Source organism: Rhamphochromis sp. 'chilingali' (genome assembly GCF_963969265.1).
Source record: "Rhamphochromis sp. 'chilingali' genome assembly, chromosome: 12".
NCBI lineage: Eukaryota > Metazoa > Chordata > Actinopteri > Cichliformes > Cichlidae > Rhamphochromis > Rhamphochromis sp. 'chilingali'.
This window is the reverse complement of record NC_137939.1, coordinates 29,321,606-29,345,063: the sequence shown is the minus strand read 5'-3', so window position 1 is coordinate 29,345,063 and position 23,458 is coordinate 29,321,606. Positions and strand designations below refer to the sequence as shown.

The window sequence follows — 23,458 nt, the reverse complement described above, 5'->3', positions numbered from 1 at the left end:
ATGTTCTGACCTGTGATCTTCGGGATACCCTCAAGAGTCGGTACAGAGAAAGTGATGATGACGCCCTGGCTAGTCCCCACCCACAACATACCCTGAGAGATCAGTAAGCTGGATACACAAACGTGACCTGGAAAACAAACATTTAACCATTACATTGGTCATAGTCTAACTGTACATGTTTTATTCCTGCCCAGCCCTGACAACACTGTGTGTGTGTGTAGTCTGCCAAAATTTGAACTCGGGCTGAGCTCTGTCACTGAGCAGCTCAGTTCAATTTACAGCGTGGAGATCTTAAGGAAAAAGTGAACAGGAAGGGAAAGTTTCCAGTAAACTGTAAACGTATTGTAGTATGGGATATCACACCCCTGTGTGTCTTGGCTGAAGACATCTCTATTCATGCCTTTAAGGCAGATAATCTGTGATGACACTATGTAACTGAATGTCTGAATGTTAGATAGACAGCATTACATATTGTTCGTAAGAATGGGAGCAAGTTGTATAGAACAGAAATGCATCATTTAATAACAACTTCTGCTAACTTCTGTTCCCTGAAGGAACAAGGTTGCCCTGCCATGCAGTTGGGTTCAATAATAATAATAACTTAGATTTGTATAGTGTCTTTCAAGAAACCCAACTTTGCTTTACACAACAGTAACTAGAGCTTAAAATAGCTATGGGTTGTGGGATTTGTTGAAGAGGCGAGTTTTGAGAAGTTTCCTGAAGGACTCCAGTGTCGTGCCATCGTGAGTCTCATATGGGAGAGAGTTCCAGAGGGTGGGGGCTGCCACACTGAAGGCTCTGTCCCCAAAGGTATTAATAAGGTTGGTGCAAGGGACAGAAAGGAGACCCATTCAACATGACATCTGAGCATTCAGGCAGTGACAACAATATTCTAGAAATGCTAAACACAGGTCTAAAAGCAGCTATGCTGTATTCTTGGTATGCCCGTCTGTCTCGGTGACAGTATCGTTTTTGGCCTTGCCTGGTGACAGATAGTTGGTACGGGTGGAGATGTTGATTTCCTGCAGTTGTTGCAAGGTCTCTGTGTGGAACAGATGAATGGAGGATCCTTTGGTGAAGGCCATCCAAACACCTCCACCTGAATGGACCATATGGCTAACATGGAAGTCTGGATCTGAGTGGGCTTCGAAGCTCTGAAACACAGAGAGAAAGGGTTAATCTGTGGCTTATCTGTCAAAAAAAATATGTCAGTTGGTTTCACAAAATGTGTCATATGACTCATTTTGTGGAAAATATTTTTTTAGGAAAACACGGTACATGAATGTTCTGAAGAATATTTTAATTCATGTAAACAATAATCTGCTGGTTGTTCAGTAAATAAAGCTCTTGCCTAGTTGTGACTGTCATCTGTAGTCATCTGTAGTATTCGGGTAAGTGTGTATGCTGAGAATACATATTTACTAGGGGTGGGACTCGATTAAAAAATAATCTAATTAATTAAAGGCTTTGTAATTAATTAATTACGATTAATTGCATTTAATCACACAAGAAACCTCGCCCCAAAGTGCAAATTTTTTTTTTCATTTAAAAGGGTTTTAGCGGGCGACAGAATCAAATAATACACATGGATGTGAGTATTGTAAACTCGAGCTCTTTTCATTTTTTGGGAAAAAAATGAAGCATTTAAACTGCATTTCAATTCAAAACAGAGAAACAAAAATAATATCCCTGGTCAAAATTGGGCAGACCTTTGACAACCATTTGATATTTGATGCTCTACTGTGAATAAAATATGGATTTATGAGAACAAATCATTTCATTCTGTTTTATATACATTTCACAGAGTATCACAGCTTTTTGGGAATCAGAGTTGGAATCCAATCCAGGCAGTATTTTCCTAAATGTGGTTTACTGTTGATGCTGACCCATCAAACACATTTAACACTTACAGTTTTATTCTTCTCTTGTAGAACTGGTAATACTTATTGAGCTTACTTTGGGCCTTGACATAGCCTGTCAGTTCACTGTCTCTCTGAAACAAGCCCTTTTGTCTTATTTGCCTTAAAAAGCAGCTTTGAACAGCAGGTAGGTGGGACTGTTGAGCTGGTCTGATAATTTAGTTTTGCATTTGTGGTGGATTATACATCCAAGAATATAAAAAATGTCTGAAATGCAATAGTTAGAGGACTCTGAAGCTTGAGCCGTTGGTTCACAGGAATCACTTGTAAAAATGCCAGCCTCATTATTGGGTCATTTTGACATGGATCCACCACTGTAACAGTATACACATCCATTGCAGAGCACAAGGGAAAGTGTAAAGTGTAAAGTAAAGTGTAAGTGTAAAAGTGTTCTCAGTGTGCATACTGAACAGTCAATATACCTGCATGCAGAGGCTGTCTCCTTGTATGACAGTGACTTGGTTTTCACAGCTGGCCCACATAGTGTCTTCAAGTGTCAGCAGACAGTAGACCGGCTTGGAGCCAAGAGACACTAGCTTGCATGAATCCACATCCCACAGTCGCTCTGACAGGAAGAATTAGTTGGTGGTTTAGAACCTAATTTGAGCTCTGTGATTTAGCTCCTACTACGCTAGTGCATGACCTCATTAGTCTGACATGCAAACTCGCATCATGTGAGAGTGGTATCTGTGACAGCTCACCTCCAGTTTTTCTGTGGTATATAGCTACTTTGCCATTAGCCAGTCCAGCAAAAAGGAACGACAGTAAATGTTTGAGGCAGAGCACTGGACAGTTGTCAGGGTTTACCAAGGTCAGCAGGCACTGAACAGCTGTGTCCACACTGCTCTGAACATGGATACTGGAAAGACAAGCAGACAGAAAAGTCACATATTACACATGGGGCCAGATTGTTGCTGTTGCTGCTGTAACAAAATAACATAGCTCTACATTAGTCTTTCAAAATCTCATAGTACAATCTGCTCAAAGAGATACATAAGAAAATTGAATGTCATTACCTGATTTCATGCTTTTCATGTAAGTTTTAAGGTTGTCTTTGATTATTTATTTATATATATATTTTTTAGAATAATGTATTTTGCAATCAACTTGTTTTCTTAAGCCTTTTTTGTGCAATCCAAATCAAATAACAGCAGAGTACCACATTCTTTCAGTTTATAGCAACATAAAATTACAAAATGGGTTTAGACATCCTTTTTCTGGGGAAAAAAATAATAATGGCATAATCAGCGTAAAAACTGCCTGGTGCAAACCTCGGCATGAATGAGCAACTGTAAACTCCCACAAAAACATATGTCAGCAGCAAAAATAATTGGTTTTAGCAGCAGTGACAAAAGAGGGTTCATCCTGGCCTTAAAACTGGTCGATGAAGTGAAAGAAAATTGATGATATTAAAAAAAATGGTTCAATATTTTGAGGAATTGTCTTCTTCTTTTTTTTTCTAAACTTACAATCGTTAGTCAAATATAACAAAACTGTGGTCCAAACAATACTTAATGTTCCGACAGCTATAAAACTAAATAATGTCCTGTGTTGGAAAAGACTGACCTGCCGTCCTGCAGGCCAACACAGATTATGTTTCCTGTCTTGGCTGCCCTTGGGCCTTTCTCAGTCCCCTCCTGGAGCACTGTACTGGGGCACGGCTCCTTCACATACTCCAGGCAAAGGACTGGGGCTCTCAGTGGGAGGGTTTTGACCAAGCGGGCACTGGCTCGGTTCAGAGAGAAAATCTCTACTTGCCCATGGTTGGAGTTGCCACCTCCACCAGCAACCTGAAGACCATGACAGGAGAAAAGTAGCTTTGCTTATCACAAAAAAAAAAAAACAAAAAACCAACAGTCAAAGCAATTATGCCATGGATCCGTAATGTACCAATAACAGTGTGTCTCGAAAGCACAGATTTGAACAGCCAAGGTTTTATACATAAGTTCTTACAGCAGGGGGACAAGCTTACCCCAGCAGCAGAGCTAACACCGTGGTAGTGGTTATACAGACATAAAACAGAAACCGCACTGAATAATGCATTCAAACATACAGATCCACATAGGAGCAGGTGAATACTGAATAAAAAAGATGTTTTCTGAACAGTGGAAGCTTAAACTCACCCAAAGGTAACCCTGTGGCAAGGATGTGCTGGCAGTGCAGAAACCAAGCAGTCTGGACTGAGATGGGCTGTGAAGAGCTGCCTCCAGCTGGCCAAACATAGCAGACATGTTTGAAACATTAATAACGTTATAAATCATCTCTAAACAAATAATTAATTAATGAAACAGAACAGATAAACAAATTATTCAAAGGTCAGTTCAGTTATTAAAACAATAATGTGTTAATAAATTAACATATTTAATTAGTGAAATGCTTTCTCATCTCATACAGCTAAAACTACTCAGTATCACTCATATATATATATATATATATATATATATATATATATATATATATATATATATATATATATATATATATACCTTAGCAATCCTTATTCGATTCCTGCCTGGGGCGTCTGTATCCAGTAAGGGTCCTAAGGCTAGACCCCCTATGCTAAGTGAGCCTACCGCAGACATGAGTGAGACAGATAAATACGAAGGCATGCCGGCTCGGATGTTGCCCGGATCAACAAGGTCCGCGTCAGGTGTTGAGGAACCAGGGCACCATGACGACAAGTGGGCTACTGGAACAAGAAGGCATTGGTGGGCAAGAGACGAAAACAGGGCGTTGTTGGAATGCTACTACGCAAGTAACCCTGGCGGAAGGGGCTACATGAATAGGATGAGGGATGTGTTCCAACATTCGAAAGAAGGGACTGCTATCACAACTAGAGATTGACGAGGTACAACATAAATGCTACGGCAAGGAGGAGTCAGGACTCCAGGTCAGGGGGGAGATATCATCACCCCCACCCGAGATTGGGTACATAGCCCCAAGTGCAATAGGAGAAGGATCGTTGAGTGCGAGAGGAACTGACCTGAAAAATAGGATCATGGCCAAGCTTGAAACCTGGATCCCCCGTAGCCGGTTACCAAGATTACGTGAAGTACCCTCAGAAGGTCTGCTAGATGATGTTAATGCAGCACTACGGACGATACCTACAACCACGATTACTGACACTAACAAGCTGATCTACAATACGGCAGCAGTGATCAGTGAGATGCTTGGCTACAAGTTGAACAGCCACAAGGGGCAGTACCCTCCATGGAGAAGGAGGCTAGAGAGCAAGATCAAAGTAGCACGGAGGGAGGTTAGCCAACTAACGGAGTTGCAGAAAGGTGCAGCAAAGAAGGTGCATAAGAAATACATCAAACTGTCCTTACCTGAGGCCTTGGAAACTGCCAAGCAAAGACTCACAGCCTTGGCCAGCCACTTGAGGAGGTACACCAGAGAGATAGAAGGCAGGAGAATAAACCAGCTGTTCTCCACGGAACCAGCAAAGGTGTACTCTCAGTGGCAAGGGAACAATAAGAGAACAACACCACCAAGGCTGGAGACAGAGCAATACTGGAAGAGCATATGGGAGAAGGAAGCAACCCATAACGGCAATGCTCAGTGGCTAGTGGATGTGAGGGCAGACCATAGCAACCTCCCTGAACAGGGTCCAGTAACCATCACAGTGGCAGATATCCAAGAAAGGGTCTCCAGTATGAAGAACTGGACAGCACCAGGGCCCGACATGGTTCACGCCTACTGGCTGAAGAAGCTGACTGCACTCCACGAGCGTCTGGCAGCACAAATGAACCAGCTGCTAGTTAACGAGAGACACCTGGAATGGCTAACCGAAGGTCGAACGGTCCTGATCCCCAAGAAGGGACCGGTCCCATCCAACTATCGACCAATAACCTGCCTCAGTACTACATGGAAGCTCCTGTCAGGCATCATATCGGCTAAGATGAACAGGCACATGGGTCAATACATGAGTGGGGCACAGAAAGGGATTGGCAAGAATACCAGAGGCGCAAAATACCAGCTACTGGTAGACAGAACAATCAGCCGAGACTGCAAGGGGGATGTGGCGTACAACACTAGAGGCCAACTCCAAGCCCATAGCACAAGTCACCATCAAGTGTGGGATCTACCAAGGAGATGCTCTGTCCCCACTGCTGTTCTGCATAGGCCTGAACCCCCTCAGTGAGATCATTAACAAGACTGGCTACGGATACCGACTACAGAATGGAGCAGTTGTCAGCCACCTCCTGTACATGGATGACATCAAGCTGTATGCCAAGAGTGAACGAGACATCGATTCACTGATCCACACTACCAGGCTATACAGCAATGACATTGGAATGTCGTTCAGACTGGAGAAGTGTAGTCGAATGGTAACAAAGAGAGGGAAGGTAGTCAGAACTGAGGGGACTGAACTACCAGAAGGCAACATTGCAGACATAGAGGACAGTTACAAGTACCTGGGGATCCCGCAGGCAAATGGGAACCATGAAGAGGCCGCTAGAAAGGCTGCAACCACCAAGTACCTGCAGAGGGTCAGGCAAGTCCTGAGGAGTCAGCTGAATGGTAAGAACAAGATCCGGGCCATCAACACCTACGCCCTGCCCGTGATCAGGTACCCTGCTGGGGTAATAGGCTGGCCAACGGAGGAGATAGAAGCCACTGACATAAAGACAAGAAAGCTCCTTACCATGCATGGAGGGTTTCACCCCAAGTCCAGCACCCTGAGTCTGTACGCTAAGTGGAAGGAAGGGGGCCGGGGACTGGTGAGTGTCAGCACCACAGTCCAGGATGAGACAACGAACATCCAAGAATACATTAGGAAGATGGCCCCAACTGACCGAGTGCTCAGTGAATACCTCAGGCAGCAGAAACCCAAGAAAGAGGAGGGAGACGAGGAACCATGATGGAAGGACAGGCCCCTGCACGGTATGTACCACCGGCAGATAGAGGAGGTGGCTGATATCCAGAAATCCTACCAGTGGCTGGACAAAGCTGGACTGAAAGACAGCACAGAGGCGCTAATCATGGCAGCACAAGAACAAGCTCTGAGTACAAGATCCATAGAGGCTGGGGTCTATCACACCAGGCAAGACCCCAGGTGCAGGCTGTGTAAAGATGCCCCAGAGACAATCCAGCACATAACAGCAGGGTGCAAGATGCTAGCAGGCAAGGCATACATGGAACGCCATAACCAAGTGGTTGGCATAGTGTACAGAAACATCTATGCTGAGTATAACCTGGAAGTCCCAAGGTCAAAATGGGAGATGCCCCCAAGGGTGGTGGAGAATGACCGAGCTAAGATCCTGTGGGACTTCCAGATACTGACGGACAAAATGGTGGTGGCTAACCAACCGTGGTGGTGGTAGACAAACATAAGAAGACGGCCGTAGTGATCGATGTAGCGGTTCCGAATGACAGCAATATCAGGAAGAAGGAACACGAGAAGCTGGAGAAATACCAAGGGCTCAAAGAAGAGCTCGAGAGGATGTGGAGGGTGAAGGTGACGGTGGTCCCCGTGGTAATCGGAGCACTAGGTGCGGTGACTCCCAAGCTAGGCGAGTGGCCATAGTATATACAGTATTCTGGAGAAGGTGTCAAATGTTACTGTGTGTGTGTGTGTGTGTGTGTGTGTGTGTGTGTGTGTGTGTGTGTGTGTGTGTGTGTAGATTTTTTAAAATTATTACTCAAGTATAAAAACAATAATAAACACAGCTGCAATGTTTTGGTTCTGTAACCTTTATTCTATCATTACTTTATTAGAGATTAGGTGTAAGAGTTGTTTAGTGTGAATAATTAAATAATAGTTTAATACAACATCATATTGTGCCTTGTACTTAGATAGACAGCAAGTAGAGAGTGATAGATGAGATGAGGAGATGGAAGGAGGAAGAGAGGCAAAGAGTGAGTGTGACAAAGTGGGTGAGAAGACCATTTGTCTATATTCTTAGTTAACATTCTTGTTTTGATTTAACCATATTTCACATGTAATCTGCAATAGGCAAACATCTACTATCCCGGGTTTGTTTATGTTTTGCACTTTTACAGATTATATAATATAACATCTTGGTTTAAATCAATTCCTACAAGTTTGTTAAGTTAACATGTTCTATATTTCAACTGTTAATTTGTATTGTTTAGAACTTTCCTTACGTACCTGTCTTCTAGAAACAAAAGGAGGAAATGTAGTTTTACTTCCTGCTTTATACCTTCTGAGTTCATCTGAGGTCACAGGAAGAGACCAAGTGCAGAAGGGGAAGAACTCTTATAATTTAATAAAGTTGATTTTAGAGGGTTTATAAAGAAATAGATTTATTGTTGTGATATGTATTGATTACACCACAGAGTTTGTTGCCAGTAAGGAGGAGTAGTAGAGGTTTGAATATAATAATGTTCATCTTACCTACTTACTGAATGGAATAGTCCAGAGGAGAAATTGTTTGGTTAAGTGGACTATTTAAGCAGAAGAACTCAGGTGTTTCGGGAAGAAAGGTTCAGGTCGGTGTAGCTGTGTGCAGTTTGACCTTAATTTCCGTTGATTTAAGTTCAGTTATGTTTATTTGAACTGAGTTAATTTGGAGTTGAGTTTATTTGTTTCTTTGTAAATATTTTTTGGGTCACAAAATACCATACCATACCATACCATACCACCTTTATTTATGAAGCACTTTAACATAAAAACCAGAGTTCACAAAGTGCTGTACATGCTAATAGCATAAGTAAAGAAAATTAAAATGAGATAAGATAAAATAAATAACTAAAAAACTAAAATAAATTGAAACATGTTAAAACAAATTGAGTCAACCCCTCTAATCAATGCCAAAGGCTTCAGCGAATAAATATGTTTTAAGAAGACTTTTAAATTCAGAGAGAGAAGAGGCCTGCCTAAGATGCAAGGGTAGATCATTCCACAACTTTGGAGCAACTACAGCAAAAGCACGATCACCTTTAAATTTATACTTAGTTTTCGGTACCTTAAGGAGCTGCTGATTGGCGGACCTAAGGGAACGGGCAGGTGTATATGGTTGTAGTAGCTCCGAGAGGTGGGGGGGGGCAGGCCATTAAGAGATTTAAAAGCAAATAAGAGAATTTTAAAAACAATCCTAGAATGTACATGTAGCCAGTGGAGTGAAATTAAAATTGGGGTAATGTGCTCAAACTTTTTTGTTCCAGTTAAAAGACGTGCTGCAGCATTTTGCACAACCTGCAGGCGCCTAATGGACGCATCACTAACCCCAAAATAAAGTGCGTTACAATAATCCAGCCTAGAAGTAACAAAGGCATGGATTACTGTCTGAAAATGCTGTTTCGATAAGATAGGCTTTATTTTGGCTAATTCCCTCAAATGAAAAAAGCTACATCTTACAACAGCTCTGACCTGGCTTTCAAGTTTAAGATTTGCCTCTATTTTAACTCCCAGATTAGTGATGACTGGTTTAACATACTGTGCCAGTGAACCAAGACCTATAATAGTGGCCTCAGAAGCGCCACCAAAAACCATCACTTCTGTTTTCTGTTCATTAAAATGTAAAAAGTTCAAAGCCATCCAGGCCCTTATTTCATCAAGGCATCTGAGCAGCAGGTCTACTGAGAAGCCATTTATCTTTTTAAGTGGGAAATAAATCTGGGAGTCATCGGCGTAGCAGTGGAAAGAAATCCCATGTTTCCTGAAAATAGACCCAAGGGGTAGGAGATATAGAGAGAAAAGAAGCGGGCCTAAAACTGAACCCTGTGGGACCCCACATTGAAGAGAAGCAGCAGAGGATACAAACTCCCCTAGTTTCACAGAGAAAGTTCGCTCTGCCAAATAGGATCTGAGCTACTGCAGTGCGGTACTCCGCATACCCACCAACTGCTCTAAACGGGAAATTAAAATATTATCATCCACTGTATCAAAAGCAGCAGTTAAATCTAACAGCACAATGATAACACAGTCACCTGAGTCATTTGCCAAAAACACATCATTAAAAACTCTTAAAAGGGCAGATTCGGTACTATGTAAAGCTTTAAAACCAGATTGGAAAACTTCTAAAATACCCTGTTCTTCTAGGAAGGACATTAATTGCTTGTAAACTACCTTTTCAAAATGGTGAATAAATCACTTGCTACACTGGACAGCATCAGTCTCCTGCACTTCTTTGACCGCTTAAGTCAAGTTCTACCACAGTGAGTCTATTAGGGTACCTGGGTCATTGACCCAGTGTTTTCAGTTCTTATTTTGTTTTATTACTGTGAAGGTTTTGGTTTCTGTTTTGCATTTTGCATTTCTCTTTTCCCCAGTTCTTCTGTGTGTGATTTTGTAGTTCCTAAGTTTAATCCCATACTCCCTCTGTTCTGTGTCCAGTCGGTCTGCCCTCATCTCACGTCTCTGCTCACTCTGTTGAAGTGTCTGCTTGTGAGTCTGTGTCTGTGAGTTCAGTCTGTGTTCCCCGTTTTACTTTGAAGGTCCATGTCTTATGTTAATGTGTCTAGTTTTGCTTCCTTTGTCTCGTTAGCCCTGATTTGTCCCAGCTGTGTTTCTCTGCTGTTTCCCTTTCTCTGATTGCGTCCTCTGTATATTTAAGTCCTGTGTCTTCCCTTGTCTGTGTCGTGATCTTCATCATCCCGTGCTGTGTGATCCATCCATCCATCCATCTTTCTCATTTAGTAATAATTGTTTGTTTCGAGTCCATCATTTCTCCTAGCCTGCCTGCACACAGCCTTCACTTGACAGAGTCGTAGGCAGAGCCTGCTTTATTTCCTACAGTTTTTTTTTTATCTGTTGCCCTACGGTTCCAAGTGCTATCACCAATCTGTGCATTTTATTATCTCATAACACTTGTTTAATCAGCTACAATCTCTCCTATGGACTCTTTAATGTCTACAGTCTCAGATCAACACAGCCGTGCCCTCCAGCACTATCAGCAGCAGGAGCAGCAGCAACCCCTCAACAGCAACATTGCACCTATCAGGTAAAACATAAACTATGTTTGCTTTGCATTGTCCCCACCTAATGACAGTGATAGTGTATGATGCGCTTCCACATTAGATTCTTGATGAATGTGTGTTGTTTTTATTCAGCCTGGTTCTACAGGGAGTGCAGAATTATTAGGCAAATGAGTATTTTGTCCACATCATCCTCTTCATGCATGTTGTCTTACTCCAAGCTGTATAGGCTCGAAAGCCTACTACCAATTAAGCATATTAGGTGATGTGCATCTCTGTAATGAGAAGGGGTGTGGTCTAATGACATCAACACCCTATATCAGGTGTGCATAATTATTAGGCAACTTCCTTTCCTTTGGCAAAATGGGTCAAAAGAAGGACTTGACAGGCTCAGAAAAGTCAAAAATAGTGAGATATCTTGCAGAGGGATGCAGCAGTCTCAAAATTGCAAAGCTTCTGAAGCGTGATCATCGAACAATCAAGCGTTTCATTCAAAATAGTCAACAGGGTCGCAAGAAGCGTGTGGAAAAACCAAGGCGCAAAATAACTGCCCATGAACTGAGAAAAGTCAAGCGTGCAGCTGCCAAGATGCCACTTGCCACCAGTTTGGCCATATTTCAGAGCTGCAACATCACTGGAGTGCCCAAAAGCACAAGGTGTGCAATACTCAGAGACATGGCCAAGGTAAGAAAGGCTGAAAGACGACCACCACTGAACAAGACACACAAGCTGAAACGTCAAGACTGGGCCAAGAAATATCTCAAGACTGATTTTTCTAAGGTTTTATGGACTGATGAAATGAGAGTGAGCCTTAATGGGCCAGATGGATGGGCCCGTGGCTGGATTGGTAAAGGGCAGAGAGCTCCAGTCCGACTCAGACGCCAGCAAGGTGGAGGTGGAGTACTGGTTTGGGCTGGTATCATCAAAGATGAGCTTGTGGGGCCTTTTCGGGTTGAGGACGGAGTCAAGCTCAACTCCCAGTCCTACTACCAGTTTCTGGAAGACACCTTCTTCAAGCAGTGGTACAGGAAGAAGTCTGCATCCTTCAAGAAAAACATGATTTTCATGCAGGACAATGCTCCATCACACACGTCCAAGTACTCCACAGTGTGGCTGGCAAGAAAGGGTATAAAAGAAGAAAAACTAATGACATGGCCACCTTGTTCACCTGATCTGAACCCCATTGAGAACCTGTGGTCCATCATCAAATGTGAGATTTACAAGGAAGGAAAACAGTACACCTCTCTGAACAGTGTCTGGGAGGCTGTGGTTGCTGCTGCACGCAATGTTGATGGTGAACAGATCAAAACACTGACAGAATCCATGGATGGCAGGCTTTTGAGTGTCCTTGCAAAGAAAGGTGGCTATATTGGTCGCTGATTTGTTTTTGTTTTGTTTTTGAATCTCAGAAATGTATATTGGTGAATGTGGAGATGTTATATTGGTGTCACTGGTAAAAATAAATAATTGAAATGGGTATATATTTGTTTTTTGTTAAGTTGCCTAATAATTATGCACAGTAATAGTCACCTGCACACACAGATATCCCCCTAAAATAGCTAAAACTAAAAACAAACTAAAAACTACTTCCAAAAACATTCAGCTTTGATATTAATGAGTTTTTTGGGTTCATTGAGAACATGGTTGTTGTTCAATAATAAAATTATTCCTCAAAAATACAACTTGCCTAATAATTCTGCACTCCCTGCATGTGCCCCTTTTTTAACTTTGAGCACCCACCCCTTCAAACATCTCTGCACGGCCCTGGTCCACACATAGCAACAAACCATTGATGAGTAGTTTGTTGCTATGTGTCTTTTGGACTGCGGTTACCCACTTGTAAGAAGGCCAGTGAAAATACTACATGGGAGGAAACTGTTCAGGCTATGAGGAATGTGTGGACATGCAGCAACGCAGGGGAAGAGCTGGTGAAGCTGAAAGCAGGAGGTCAGGATAGTCCAGCTGAGATTGAGTCACCACAAATTTCCTTCATTTAATTAAAGACTAATCAAACACAGACTCTAAGTGAAACATTTTTGGACAACTGTATTTGTCATCAGCAACAGCTCTCTCACCTTCAGAGTGTGTGTTCTGGAGGAGAAAACCGAAAGTTTACAGGTAAGCAGTGGGCAGCTTAACAGAGCTTTCGTCTTCCCATCTTCTTCAGCACATTCCCAACCTGATGTGTTTTCCTTTCCTGACCAAACAACAGACACGCACGCACACACAAACATTAAAGACAAAAACTAACAACTTTCTTAAACTGTCAAAATGCAGACTTTGCTGTATGATAATGATGATGATGATGATGATGATGATGATGATGATGATAATGATAATAATAATAATAATAATAATAATAATGATGGATTGCATTTATATAGCGCTCATAGATCCTCAAAGCACTTTACAATTCCACTATTCATTCACTCTCACATTCACACACTGGTGGAAGCAGCTACAGTTGTAGCCACAGCTGCCCTGGGGCAGACTGACAGAAGTGAGGCTGCCATATCGCACCATCAGCCCCTCTGGCCAACACCAGTAGGCGGTAGATGAAGTGTCTTGCCCAAGGACCCAATGACCGAGACAGACAACGCTGGGGATCGAATCGGCAACCTTATGGTTACAAGATGAGCTTCCCAACCCCCTGAACCACGGTTGCATGTATGTAGTAACTTTAAAGTTGAAGACAAATACAACTTATGATTAAAATTAAATGTAAAATTAATTTGATGATTTATTGGTGAATTAATGTCAAACTCATGTCTCAGCATGAATAGGCTGCAAATTTCAATTTAACCTAAAATTGGCTTTTATTGTTTTACAGCATTTATCAGCACTGCTAACTGGTTGGTAGTTTTTAGGTGAAGCACAAATCTAAAAAGATTGTGAATCTGAGTGCTCAGAGTATCAAAATGCTATGCACGCAGCAGTCCATTTCCACACTCCACACACACAATTAAACTTACTCTGGGCTATCTTGGCGAGGTGAAGACGGTTCACCCAGGAGATCTTACTGAAGGGGTTGGGAGTGTTGAAGACCACCATGATGCTCACTGGACGACCAGACCTGTCAGGCATAGAAGATATGACCACATAATATTCAAACACTTTCACACACCTCTGCCTGGTAAAACCTCACTGCCCCTTCTCTAAGTCTGCTTTGGATATGGACCTCTTGACACTTACTTGTCAGGTTTGCCTGGAACAGATAGGCGTAGGCGACACTTGTTGGCGTTCTGGATCTCCTCCTCCTTTAGACGGATGAGCCTCTGCAGAGCCAGACACCAGTCCTGAGACACTGTGGTATTCAGATTCTGGCAGGGAGATTAAAAACAAGGGGGAAATAAAGGATGGACCTCACTTGCTTGGGGTGGGGTTGTGTTTTGTTTTGTTTTTATTTATAAACAAATACGGCAGAGGTGTGGTCGCTTGCTCAACTGCAGGTGCTGCAGTGAACTCAAGGGTCGGTCCCAGGGAGGTTGGAGAGACGGGTGGAGATAATTTATCTAACAAGGTTTTTCCCTTTTTATAATAAGATCAGAGACAAGAGGAGAGGAAGAGTGTACCGAACTGGGAAGAGTTATATAAGTGCAAAATCAATAAGAACCCCTAACACAACCGCAACAACAGTGTGTTGGGTTGCAGTCTTTTACATACACATTCAGAGTTTTAATCAATAATGTGCTTAGACATACTGCTGCTCACTGATGATCACCTTTTCTTAACCTACAATTCTTTCATATAATTTTATGGTCATTAAAAGCTGTTGAGCCATACCATTTTCTCAATACTACTGTAGGGTCCTACAGTATATAGCACCTTGATGTGAATTTTGTAAAACGTGAATTGAATTGAAAGTGAGAGCTTTAATCATCTACCTACTACTCTGCACATCACCCATGTTCTTAAAAATCTGTCCTGTACTATTCTTCTTCATATGTATGCCTGGTTTGAGATAGTAGGCATTAATGCAGTTATAGCTGTCTGTCCAAAACAGCTTGCTATTATGATATATTTATATTTAACTGGTTAAACAAAACAATTATTATTAATCAAGAGGACAATGAAGTATTACAGTTTTTCTTGATTGCTTAATCAATCTTGTGAACCCAAATTTCAAAACCATAATGCCACTTTCCAAAAAGCACACCCATTACCCTGAGCTATAAACACTATGCCCCTGCTTTACCACATGAGTCAGATGTGGTGAACTGTTACTGCAAAACTCTACACACAAATCCCTACATTTGTCAGTGCTGACACCATGTGGTCACTTAGAAAGCACTAGCAGTCAATAATGCTAACTCACATCAGCACAGTTTTAGCTCAATTAGCACACAATTAACGAAGTGGAAACACTAAAAGTCAAAATGTATCACACACCAATCAGAAACTTTGATAGATAGACAAAAGCGGCAAAGTCAGCTCATTCAGGTTTGAAACAATGGATCCAAAGACATTTCAAGGAGGAGGAGGAGAAGGAGGTCTAGGACACCAGGGAGGAGGAGGTGGAGGAACATAATTGGCCATTGGGCTATTGTAAATGCCCCCTGGTCAGCGTGGAGGGAATGTTGCTCCCTGTGCCGGCATCAGCCAACGAGGGGTACACCACTGCCATGCCATTCTAGGACCCTATAAATAAGGGGACCATATTTTGATTTCCAAAAGGAGGACACTTGGCCCAGTCATGAAAAACTTTATTTACAGTTTTTCTGAATTGCTAAAACACTAAACCCCATTGTAAAAACTAAATTGTCAACTATGAAAACTCTTTCATCAAATCAATCTCACAGTTGCCAAAATCTTAAACACTATTTATGTGGTTAGGAGACCGTTGGCAAATCTGAATCTCCCGTTTACCAAAACTCTCTAAACACATTCTCAAACACAAAACACATTTAGCAGTGTGGTGCACTTGTATCCAGAATGGTGCACACAGGCAACAGAAGTTAAACACAACTAACACACTGTTTTCATCATTAACTCTCTACCACTCAAAATGGAAAACACATGTTGCAACCTCTTCTTTTGTTTTTTGCTAGATTGAATACAGCTTCATCCACGAAGATGTATTCATGAGGCCTAACCATTGAGTCAAGTACACAACAAACAAATTTTAGTTCTGTAAATGAATAGTATGATGTATACATGTGCTGTGTATACAAGTATACTTATAACTAAATTGTTTTTTGTTTAGAATTGAAGGATGGCCACATGAGGGTGGAAGGACATGAATGCGCTCACAACACCAGGAGACACTTATTGTGGATATGGTCAATCAGAATAATGGAATTCGACTGCATGGAACACAGCAGTGGATTATAGAAAACAACATACATGTTGACTCTAGCAAAAAGGAGAAGAAAAGGTCGCAATGTCATAGGTCAACGTACCATTATTGAACTGCCTGGCCAGCGTGGTGGAAATGTAACTGTGCTGCCATCAGCAGCTATGGGGTTCTCCGCTGTCATATTACTGTTGGGCCATACAACACCGAACTTCTAGCAACATTCCTGGATGGTCTACAGGATGCTTTGCTTGAGCAGAGACATCGCGAGCAGGCAGAGCATCCCATATCATTTGGGACAATGTGAGCTTTCACCGAGGTCCAAAAATATGCAACTGGTTTCACAATGAGCAGCATTTTATCAATGTGTTTCTTCCACCATACTCTCCCTTTTGAACCCTGTCAAGGAGTTTTTCTTAGCATGGAGATGGAAAGTATACGACCGAAATTCTTAAACACAGGAAAATCTACTTCAAGCAGATTAAATTATCTGAATATGCTGTAAAATATTTTTTTTTATGTATATGTAACTTTTTTTATTGCAGTTCTTTTTTCTTTTTTTTTTGTTAAAATGTGAGTACAAGTATAAATGAATGAATAAATACACATTCTTTTCCCGCTTTCTCACAGTGTTTTGTATTTATTTCTGTAGTGTGTAATAGTTGCTAAGTTGTGTTTGCACGTTGGCTGGTTTTGTGTGGTTTTTGACAGTAGTGCTTGATTTTGAGAAAAGTTTAAATAGTTTGGGGTCAAATGTTTGGTTTTGCAAGACAAATCAAAGGTTTTGTGTGTGTAGTTTGAATTTTACAGTTTGTGTTTAGTGTTTTGAGACAAAGAGATGAGATTTTAGGAAATGTGTTTTAGCAATTCAGAAAAACTGTATTCTGGTTGCTTAAAGAAAACGTTAACATATTTAAATGATGCCTTCTATGTGCGGTTAATGAATGGTGAAATAAAAAATATCACATAGGCTTTTACAAGTCAAGTGCAAAAAAAGAGGATGGTTGGTCACCCTACTATAACACTATGCTTCTCCTTGCTTTTCTTGGTGGTCTGAGACAACATATGTTCCAGTGGGACTGAGGGGAACCAGCAGCCAGAGCAGCCTCACTACGTTCTTGTTGTCAGCTTCCATCACGCTGCTCTGGTTCGAGACTGGTTTACCAATAACCCAAGGTTTTCTAACATCTTTCTGCCTGCATACTCTCCCTTTCTAATCCCGAGGAGTTATTTTCGGCATGGCAGTGGAAAGTGTATGACAGAGAACCGTATGCCCGTGTATATACATTGGTTGCGTCTTTTGTGTTCATCATGTGAAAAGGTTTTTGAGGGTAAGAACCAAAAGCAACGTAACTTGTTTTACATTTATTGCACCAGTGTGTACAACTATGTTGTCGTGTGTGTGTTTTTGAGGTCTTGTGTGTGATGTCTGTGGGCAAAGTTTGGTTTTTCAGCAAGAGTGAATGATTTTGAGTGTAGAGCTTCATTTTGACCTGACAATACGATGTTTGGGAAATTGGGTGAGACATTATGGATTTGTGCTTACTGTTTTGGGGATACAAGGCATAGTTTCAAGAAATGTGTTTAAGCAATCGAGAAAATCTGTAAGCAATCGAGGAAAACTGTAAAATGAAATCAGAACAAATCTCTTTTACAAAGTGCTAACACTTGCCAAATATGACACCAAAACTAAAAGGTGTGATTTTACATAGTGTGACAGTGTTTCCATAAAATTTAAGAGTGAAATTTCAGAAGGAACACATCAATATATCTGTCGATTTATCGATGGAACAGCAGAAAAGCTGTGATCAACCAATCTCTATATCTCACATGCTTTCAGAACACTTTTAGGAAGACATACCTGCTGCATAAAGCAGCAGGTTTCAGGCCCCTCTTCTGTGGAACCAGCTTCCAGTTTGGATTCGGGAGACAGACACTATCTCTACTTTCAAGATTAGGCTTAAAACTTTCCTTTTTCCTAAAGCATATAGTTAGGGCTGGACCAGGTGACCCTGAATCCTCCCTTAGTTATGCTGCAATAGACGTAGGCTGCTGGGGGACTACCCTGATTCGTTGAGTTTTTCCTTTTCAGTCACCTTTCTCACTCTCTATGTGTTAATAGACCTCTCTGCATTGAATCACACTTGTTATTAACCCTTTAAGACCTACCATAGAACCAAGTCCGCCAGAGCTTATATTATATTTTTACATGCTGTGGAGCCATTTTTGGGAGCATTTCAAGTTGCTATACATCAATACAAACATTATAGCCCAGATTTTAATAATATGTATTCATTAAGTGCATAGTAATTACATAAATTGCAAAAAAGTGCAATAAACTACAAAAAAATTTAAAATCGTTTTTGATTTTTTAACATATATTTGTAGTTAGAGAAATTTAAGAGGCTTATCCCTCAAAACTGTAAATACAAAAAAGTTGCACAAAATAGTTTCCCACCACAGGAAATGTATTTTGAGTGTCTTCATAGTTTTATTTTTGAAATACACCAATTTTTATACACTGCAGGAAAAACGAAAATAAATATTATACTGCAAATTTGCAAAAAAGCAGCATATGCATCAAAATAAACTATTTCCAGCAGTGCAATATGAGTCCTAAGCATCCCAGAAAAGACACAGAAAGTCATAAAGTCAAAGATAACTTTTAAAAAGAGCAGTATAGGCCCTGAGGCCCTGATCGCAAAAAAGACTACATTTCCGCGAAAATGACGTCACTTCCGGTTTCGGGCAGGTAATGGCGGAAATGCAAAAGTTCGCGCTGACGTCTATTCCAACGTAGGAAGTGTTATGGACAGCTGATCGGATCGGTAAAGCGTGTTTCTGGAATATTATGTTTTTGTTCCTGCAAGCGCTTTTTATGCAGTTTTTGCAAAGCTTTATGTGGAAGGAAACCGTGACCTAGGACAAGCTGATGGCATAAGATGTAAGTACAACTCCTCCGGTTTCATATGCAAAAAAAATTTTTGCGCTAGCTTACGTGGTTGCAGTGCTACTGGGATTTAAAAATAGTTACGCATAACAGAGCGTTCCCGCTCCAATCGGCTCTAAAGGGTTAATCTCTGTCTCTCTTCCACACCATGTCTTTATCCTGTCTTCCTTCTCTCACCCCAACCGGTCGCAGCAGATGGCCCCGCCCCACCCTCAGCCTGGTTCTGCCGGAGGTTTCTTACTGTTAAAAGGGAGTTTTTCTTTCCCACTGTTGCCAAAGTGCTTGCTCATAGGGGGTCATTTGATTGTTGGGTTTTTTCTGTATGTATTATTGTAGGGTCTACCTTATAATATAAAGCGCCTTGAGGTGACTGTTGTTGTGATTTGGCGCTATATAAATAAAACTGAATTGAACTGAATTGAATTGAATTCATAAAGCAAAGTGAAAATAATAATAAATATTGTTACCTGGTAGATTCCGTGGAGCGTGCCAACCAACAGTGAGACCTCCTCCACTACAGCCAGGTCATGCTGCAGCTCTTCCAATTCCTGATACAATCTTGGAGGGCCAAGCAATACTTTACCTGAAACACATACGTGGTCACATTTAGCATCTATGACAGCTTTGTACCAGGCATCTTCAGTATCAGAGGGGACCTCTGGTGGGTGCTTGGGGAAGTCCCCCTCCAATGCCAAAGATTCCCAAGCCACTGCAGAGCACCACCCCGAGGGAGGCCAGAACATCTAGCCACACGCCCCAGAACCAACAAGCACATGCATCGTAGTCTAAGGAGCTTGGAAAGAAAAGCATCTGGACTTCTTTAGGCTGCTTGAAGACGTTTCACCTCTCATCCGAGAAGCTTCTTCAGTTCTAGGGTCAAATGGTGGAGAGTCCCAGATTTAAACCCCATGGGGGTATCCCCCAAGGAGGGACAAAGGACCCCCTGATGATCCTCTACCTAATCACATGAGCCAAGGTGTGAAAATGGGTGTGGCTCATGAAAGTTATGCAGTTTAATGTCTCATTGCACTCTGAAATGAAAGCATAGTACAAATACGCAATTGGAGTAAAAGAAATCATGGAATCAATTTATAGACCAAAATGTATTCTAAACTTTTGACTCATCAAAGTAGCACCTGATATAACAGCTGAACACAGCCGTGGCTTCTTTCTACAATAGAAATCAAATATTCTCCCATATCTGTAGCAGAAGTTCCCATAAATGTGGACCTTGTAGGTTGCTTTGCTTCACTCTTCTGTCCAGTTCATCCCAAACCAGCTTGATGGGGTTTAAGTCTGGACACTCCGTGTTTTCAAGCTCACCACCTTGTTCTTTGTTCCTGAGGTAGTTCTGGCACAGCTTGGATCTATGTTTTGGGTCATTATCTTGCTGTAGGATGAACCCCTGACCAACTAAGCTCATACCAGAGGGTACTGCATGGTGCTGCAGAATGCTGTGGTAGTTGTTTGGGTTCAGGGTGCCTCTCACTCTGGTAGTGTATATATTGCTTTGCACTCAGAGCGCATATAAATTTCGATTTTCCATTTTATATAAGAACATTAGCAGTGCAGTGAAATAATTGTTTTATGCGTTCATGTTCAGAAATAAAAGTCAGCAATAATCATAGAACACAAGCATCACTTTCTGTGTGGTTGTTCAGTGTGCACAGCCTGTGTTTATATTTTCTGCAAACATATATTCAATTAGTGCTGTCAGCGTTAATCTTGTTAAAATGACATTAACACCATAGCACCATAACACGGACAGCACTAATATATTCATATCAGTATTCTATAGAAAGGCACACTGTTGTGATTCTGTCATAATTATGACTCCTGGCTCAAGACCTTTACACAGTACTTTAAAACAGATAGCTTGGAATAATTCCCAATCAAATTCTTAATATTTGCTTGCTTTTAGTATACTGCACAGCAATCTGTGTGGTAGCTCAGATAATGAGATGTGGATATGATACCAGTGATGCTGGCAGTAGAGCTGTGACATCTGGCTGTGATGACACCGTCTTTGCCCTGCAGACTATCTTGCCCCACCTCCACCACCTGAGTCTGCAGCAGAGAAGCACTCCACTTCACTGTGTACTTAGGACCAACAGGAACCAGGGTGTTGATGTCAGGGGGACCCCTGGTGGACAAATATATTGCAAACATTTACAACAAGGGACTGGGGGTCTCAGCAGGACACAACAGCTATGGCGTAACTGCAGCTTGTCTAGGAAATGTTTTTCTTATCTAGATTCACTGACACTTAGTAACATATGTAAAGATGGTTATTAACTCAATAAGTCAACCGAGGGGTTGTGTTGGAAGTATATCTACGTATGCAGGTAAACAGACTGATACCAATACATACATTATTTCAACTCAACCCTGCACTAAAACCACTTTCTACTGCAAATCTCATTCACCCAGTCACAAGCATTCTCATAAAGAGCGTTTACCGATGCCTAAGGACTATTGCACACACAGTCCTACACCAATTGATGTATCAGGGCAAATTCCATATTTAGTATCTTAAATACACTTTGGCCAAAAAGTATTTGTCCCTGTGGCAGCAGAGCCAAAGCAGAATACAAGTCCAGTTTCCCCTGGTAAATAATAAATAAATAAATTAATAATAATAATAATAATAATATTAATAATAATAATGGGGAGATAAAACCAATAATAACACCAATATTTGTAGTTGACATGGCTTTCTTTTAGTACCTGTTCAAGCTCTGAGAACCCTACGAGACGAACTTGTATAATATCCCAAATAATAACAGCTGGGTAATTGCAAATTCACTCCAACCATTCAGTTAATTTTAATTGAATTCTATTTTATTCATATAGTGCCAATTCACAACAACAATCACCACAAGATGACTTTGGTCACTATACGTATCGCACCAGTCAGGATATTCAGAAACACCTAGGAGTAAAGTTTGGGATTAAAGAGGTTTGGTACTTACTTCAGGTTCACATTGGCACAAATGAGGGTGTCGTTGATGAGAAAGACCTTCCGCTCCTTTGACTTGATAACTTGACCTTTATCCCCAAAAACTATCTCAGTAAGAAGTTCACAATGAATCAGCTGCCTCTGTTCTGAGTTCAGCAGCTAAAAACAATGCAGGTCACTGATTACAAAGTATTCTTACATAATGTTTGAAACTACAGAAATCAAGAAATGTCTTCACTGAAATCAAGTTTCAGAGTAGTTTTATCCCAGGTAAGATTCATGTCACAAGCTAAGAGCTGACAAAGTACACCTTCATATCTGCAGACAGTTTGGCATGGTGCTGATTAGCTGAAGATATCAAATTCCTTGAGAAACAAATTTTCTCATTTATTTTATCCCATATTAAGGTAACCCATTGGTTACTAGACTAGTGTTAAATTCAGCTTGAATAGAGAACTTTGGTGATCTTCCGTCAGCTGCCCAGAGGTACCATGAGCAATACAAATTAATTTAGCTGAACACATGCTGGAGGATGAACCCACCCAACCATGTACTTTCAACGTCCAGCTAGAAAAATGAAAGAGGACTCAAAAATCAAACATCTATGCAAATTCATGCTGGGTAATGCAAATAAAGTCTATCAGATGAGATTCTCCCACAGATTGTGGAATCTCCTTACACCATTTTCAAAAATGTAAGAGAAGCTTGTTCTTTGCATCCATACAACTGGAGCTTTGCTTTTAAAGATTGATTGGACAAAGGAAAGTGAATGGACTTTCTGGTGACTTCTGAATATATGTGGTCATGCCATTATCTCAAATTTACCCGCAAGTTTCATGAACAGCTTATGTTTGCATAAATAAATGCATAGTTGTCACCTTGTTGAGATTGCGTTCCCCAGTGCTGTGAGCTAAGTGCTGGATCTCAGCCTCCTGATCAGCCAGACGTTTCTGCTCATTGAGTTTCTCGGCCAGGGTCTCAAGCTCAGTCAGAGCCAGCTGCAGGGGCAGCCGGTCACTGTGGGACCTTGGAGTGTTCTTCAACATGTCCTGATGCAACACAGCAGAGACTGTTCATATAACATATCTTATGGTGACAGAGAATTTAATAGTCCATAGAGAGAACTCATTATAAAGACAGAAAATATAGAAAACCTTTCACTTGACAATAGTATTTTACCAAATACAACCTTACATTTAAGTGAGTGGGTTAAAAAAGGAAAGATTAAATATTATTTAATCATTTAAAGTCTGCCCATTCTCTTGAGTCCTTATTTTATTTTTGGACTAGAGCAGAATGACTGACAGACAAATAGTCTTTGTTCGTCTTATATCACGTTTAGTGCAGCCCCTCAGTTCATCCTCTCTCTGAACCAAGGGTTTGTAACACTTCCTCCTTGAAGCCATTGTTTTTTAAAGTTACCCTGATTTTAATTAAAAGTACTCAAGAAACTG

The 23,458-nt window shown here is 41.2% G+C and overlaps 1 protein-coding gene across 1 annotated transcript in view; it reads right to left on the bottom strand.

The window, feature by feature from the left end:
• The window catches only part of arhgef10lb (Rho guanine nucleotide exchange factor (GEF) 10-like b), a 38,693-nt gene that overhangs the window by 2,001 nt on the left and 13,234 nt on the right, over nucleotides 1-23,458 (bottom strand). Inside the window, exons 9-21 of the mRNA XM_080899413.1 lie at nucleotides 22,883-23,053; nucleotides 22,018-22,163; nucleotides 21,022-21,188; nucleotides 19,513-19,628; nucleotides 13,995-14,122; nucleotides 13,775-13,875; nucleotides 12,878-12,999; nucleotides 4,043-4,129; nucleotides 3,486-3,709; nucleotides 2,621-2,778; nucleotides 2,342-2,484; nucleotides 983-1,154; nucleotides 11-127 (exon numbers count right to left, since the gene is read on the bottom strand). Of these exons, the coding sequence (XP_080755539.1) occupies nucleotides 11-127; nucleotides 983-1,154; nucleotides 2,342-2,484; nucleotides 2,621-2,778; nucleotides 3,486-3,709; nucleotides 4,043-4,129; nucleotides 12,878-12,999; nucleotides 13,775-13,875; nucleotides 13,995-14,122; nucleotides 19,513-19,628; nucleotides 21,022-21,188; nucleotides 22,018-22,163; nucleotides 22,883-23,053 (1,852 nt within the window). The remainder of the gene's footprint in view (nucleotides 1-10; nucleotides 128-982; nucleotides 1,155-2,341; nucleotides 2,485-2,620; nucleotides 2,779-3,485; nucleotides 3,710-4,042; nucleotides 4,130-12,877; nucleotides 13,000-13,774; nucleotides 13,876-13,994; nucleotides 14,123-19,512; nucleotides 19,629-21,021; nucleotides 21,189-22,017; nucleotides 22,164-22,882; nucleotides 23,054-23,458) is intronic.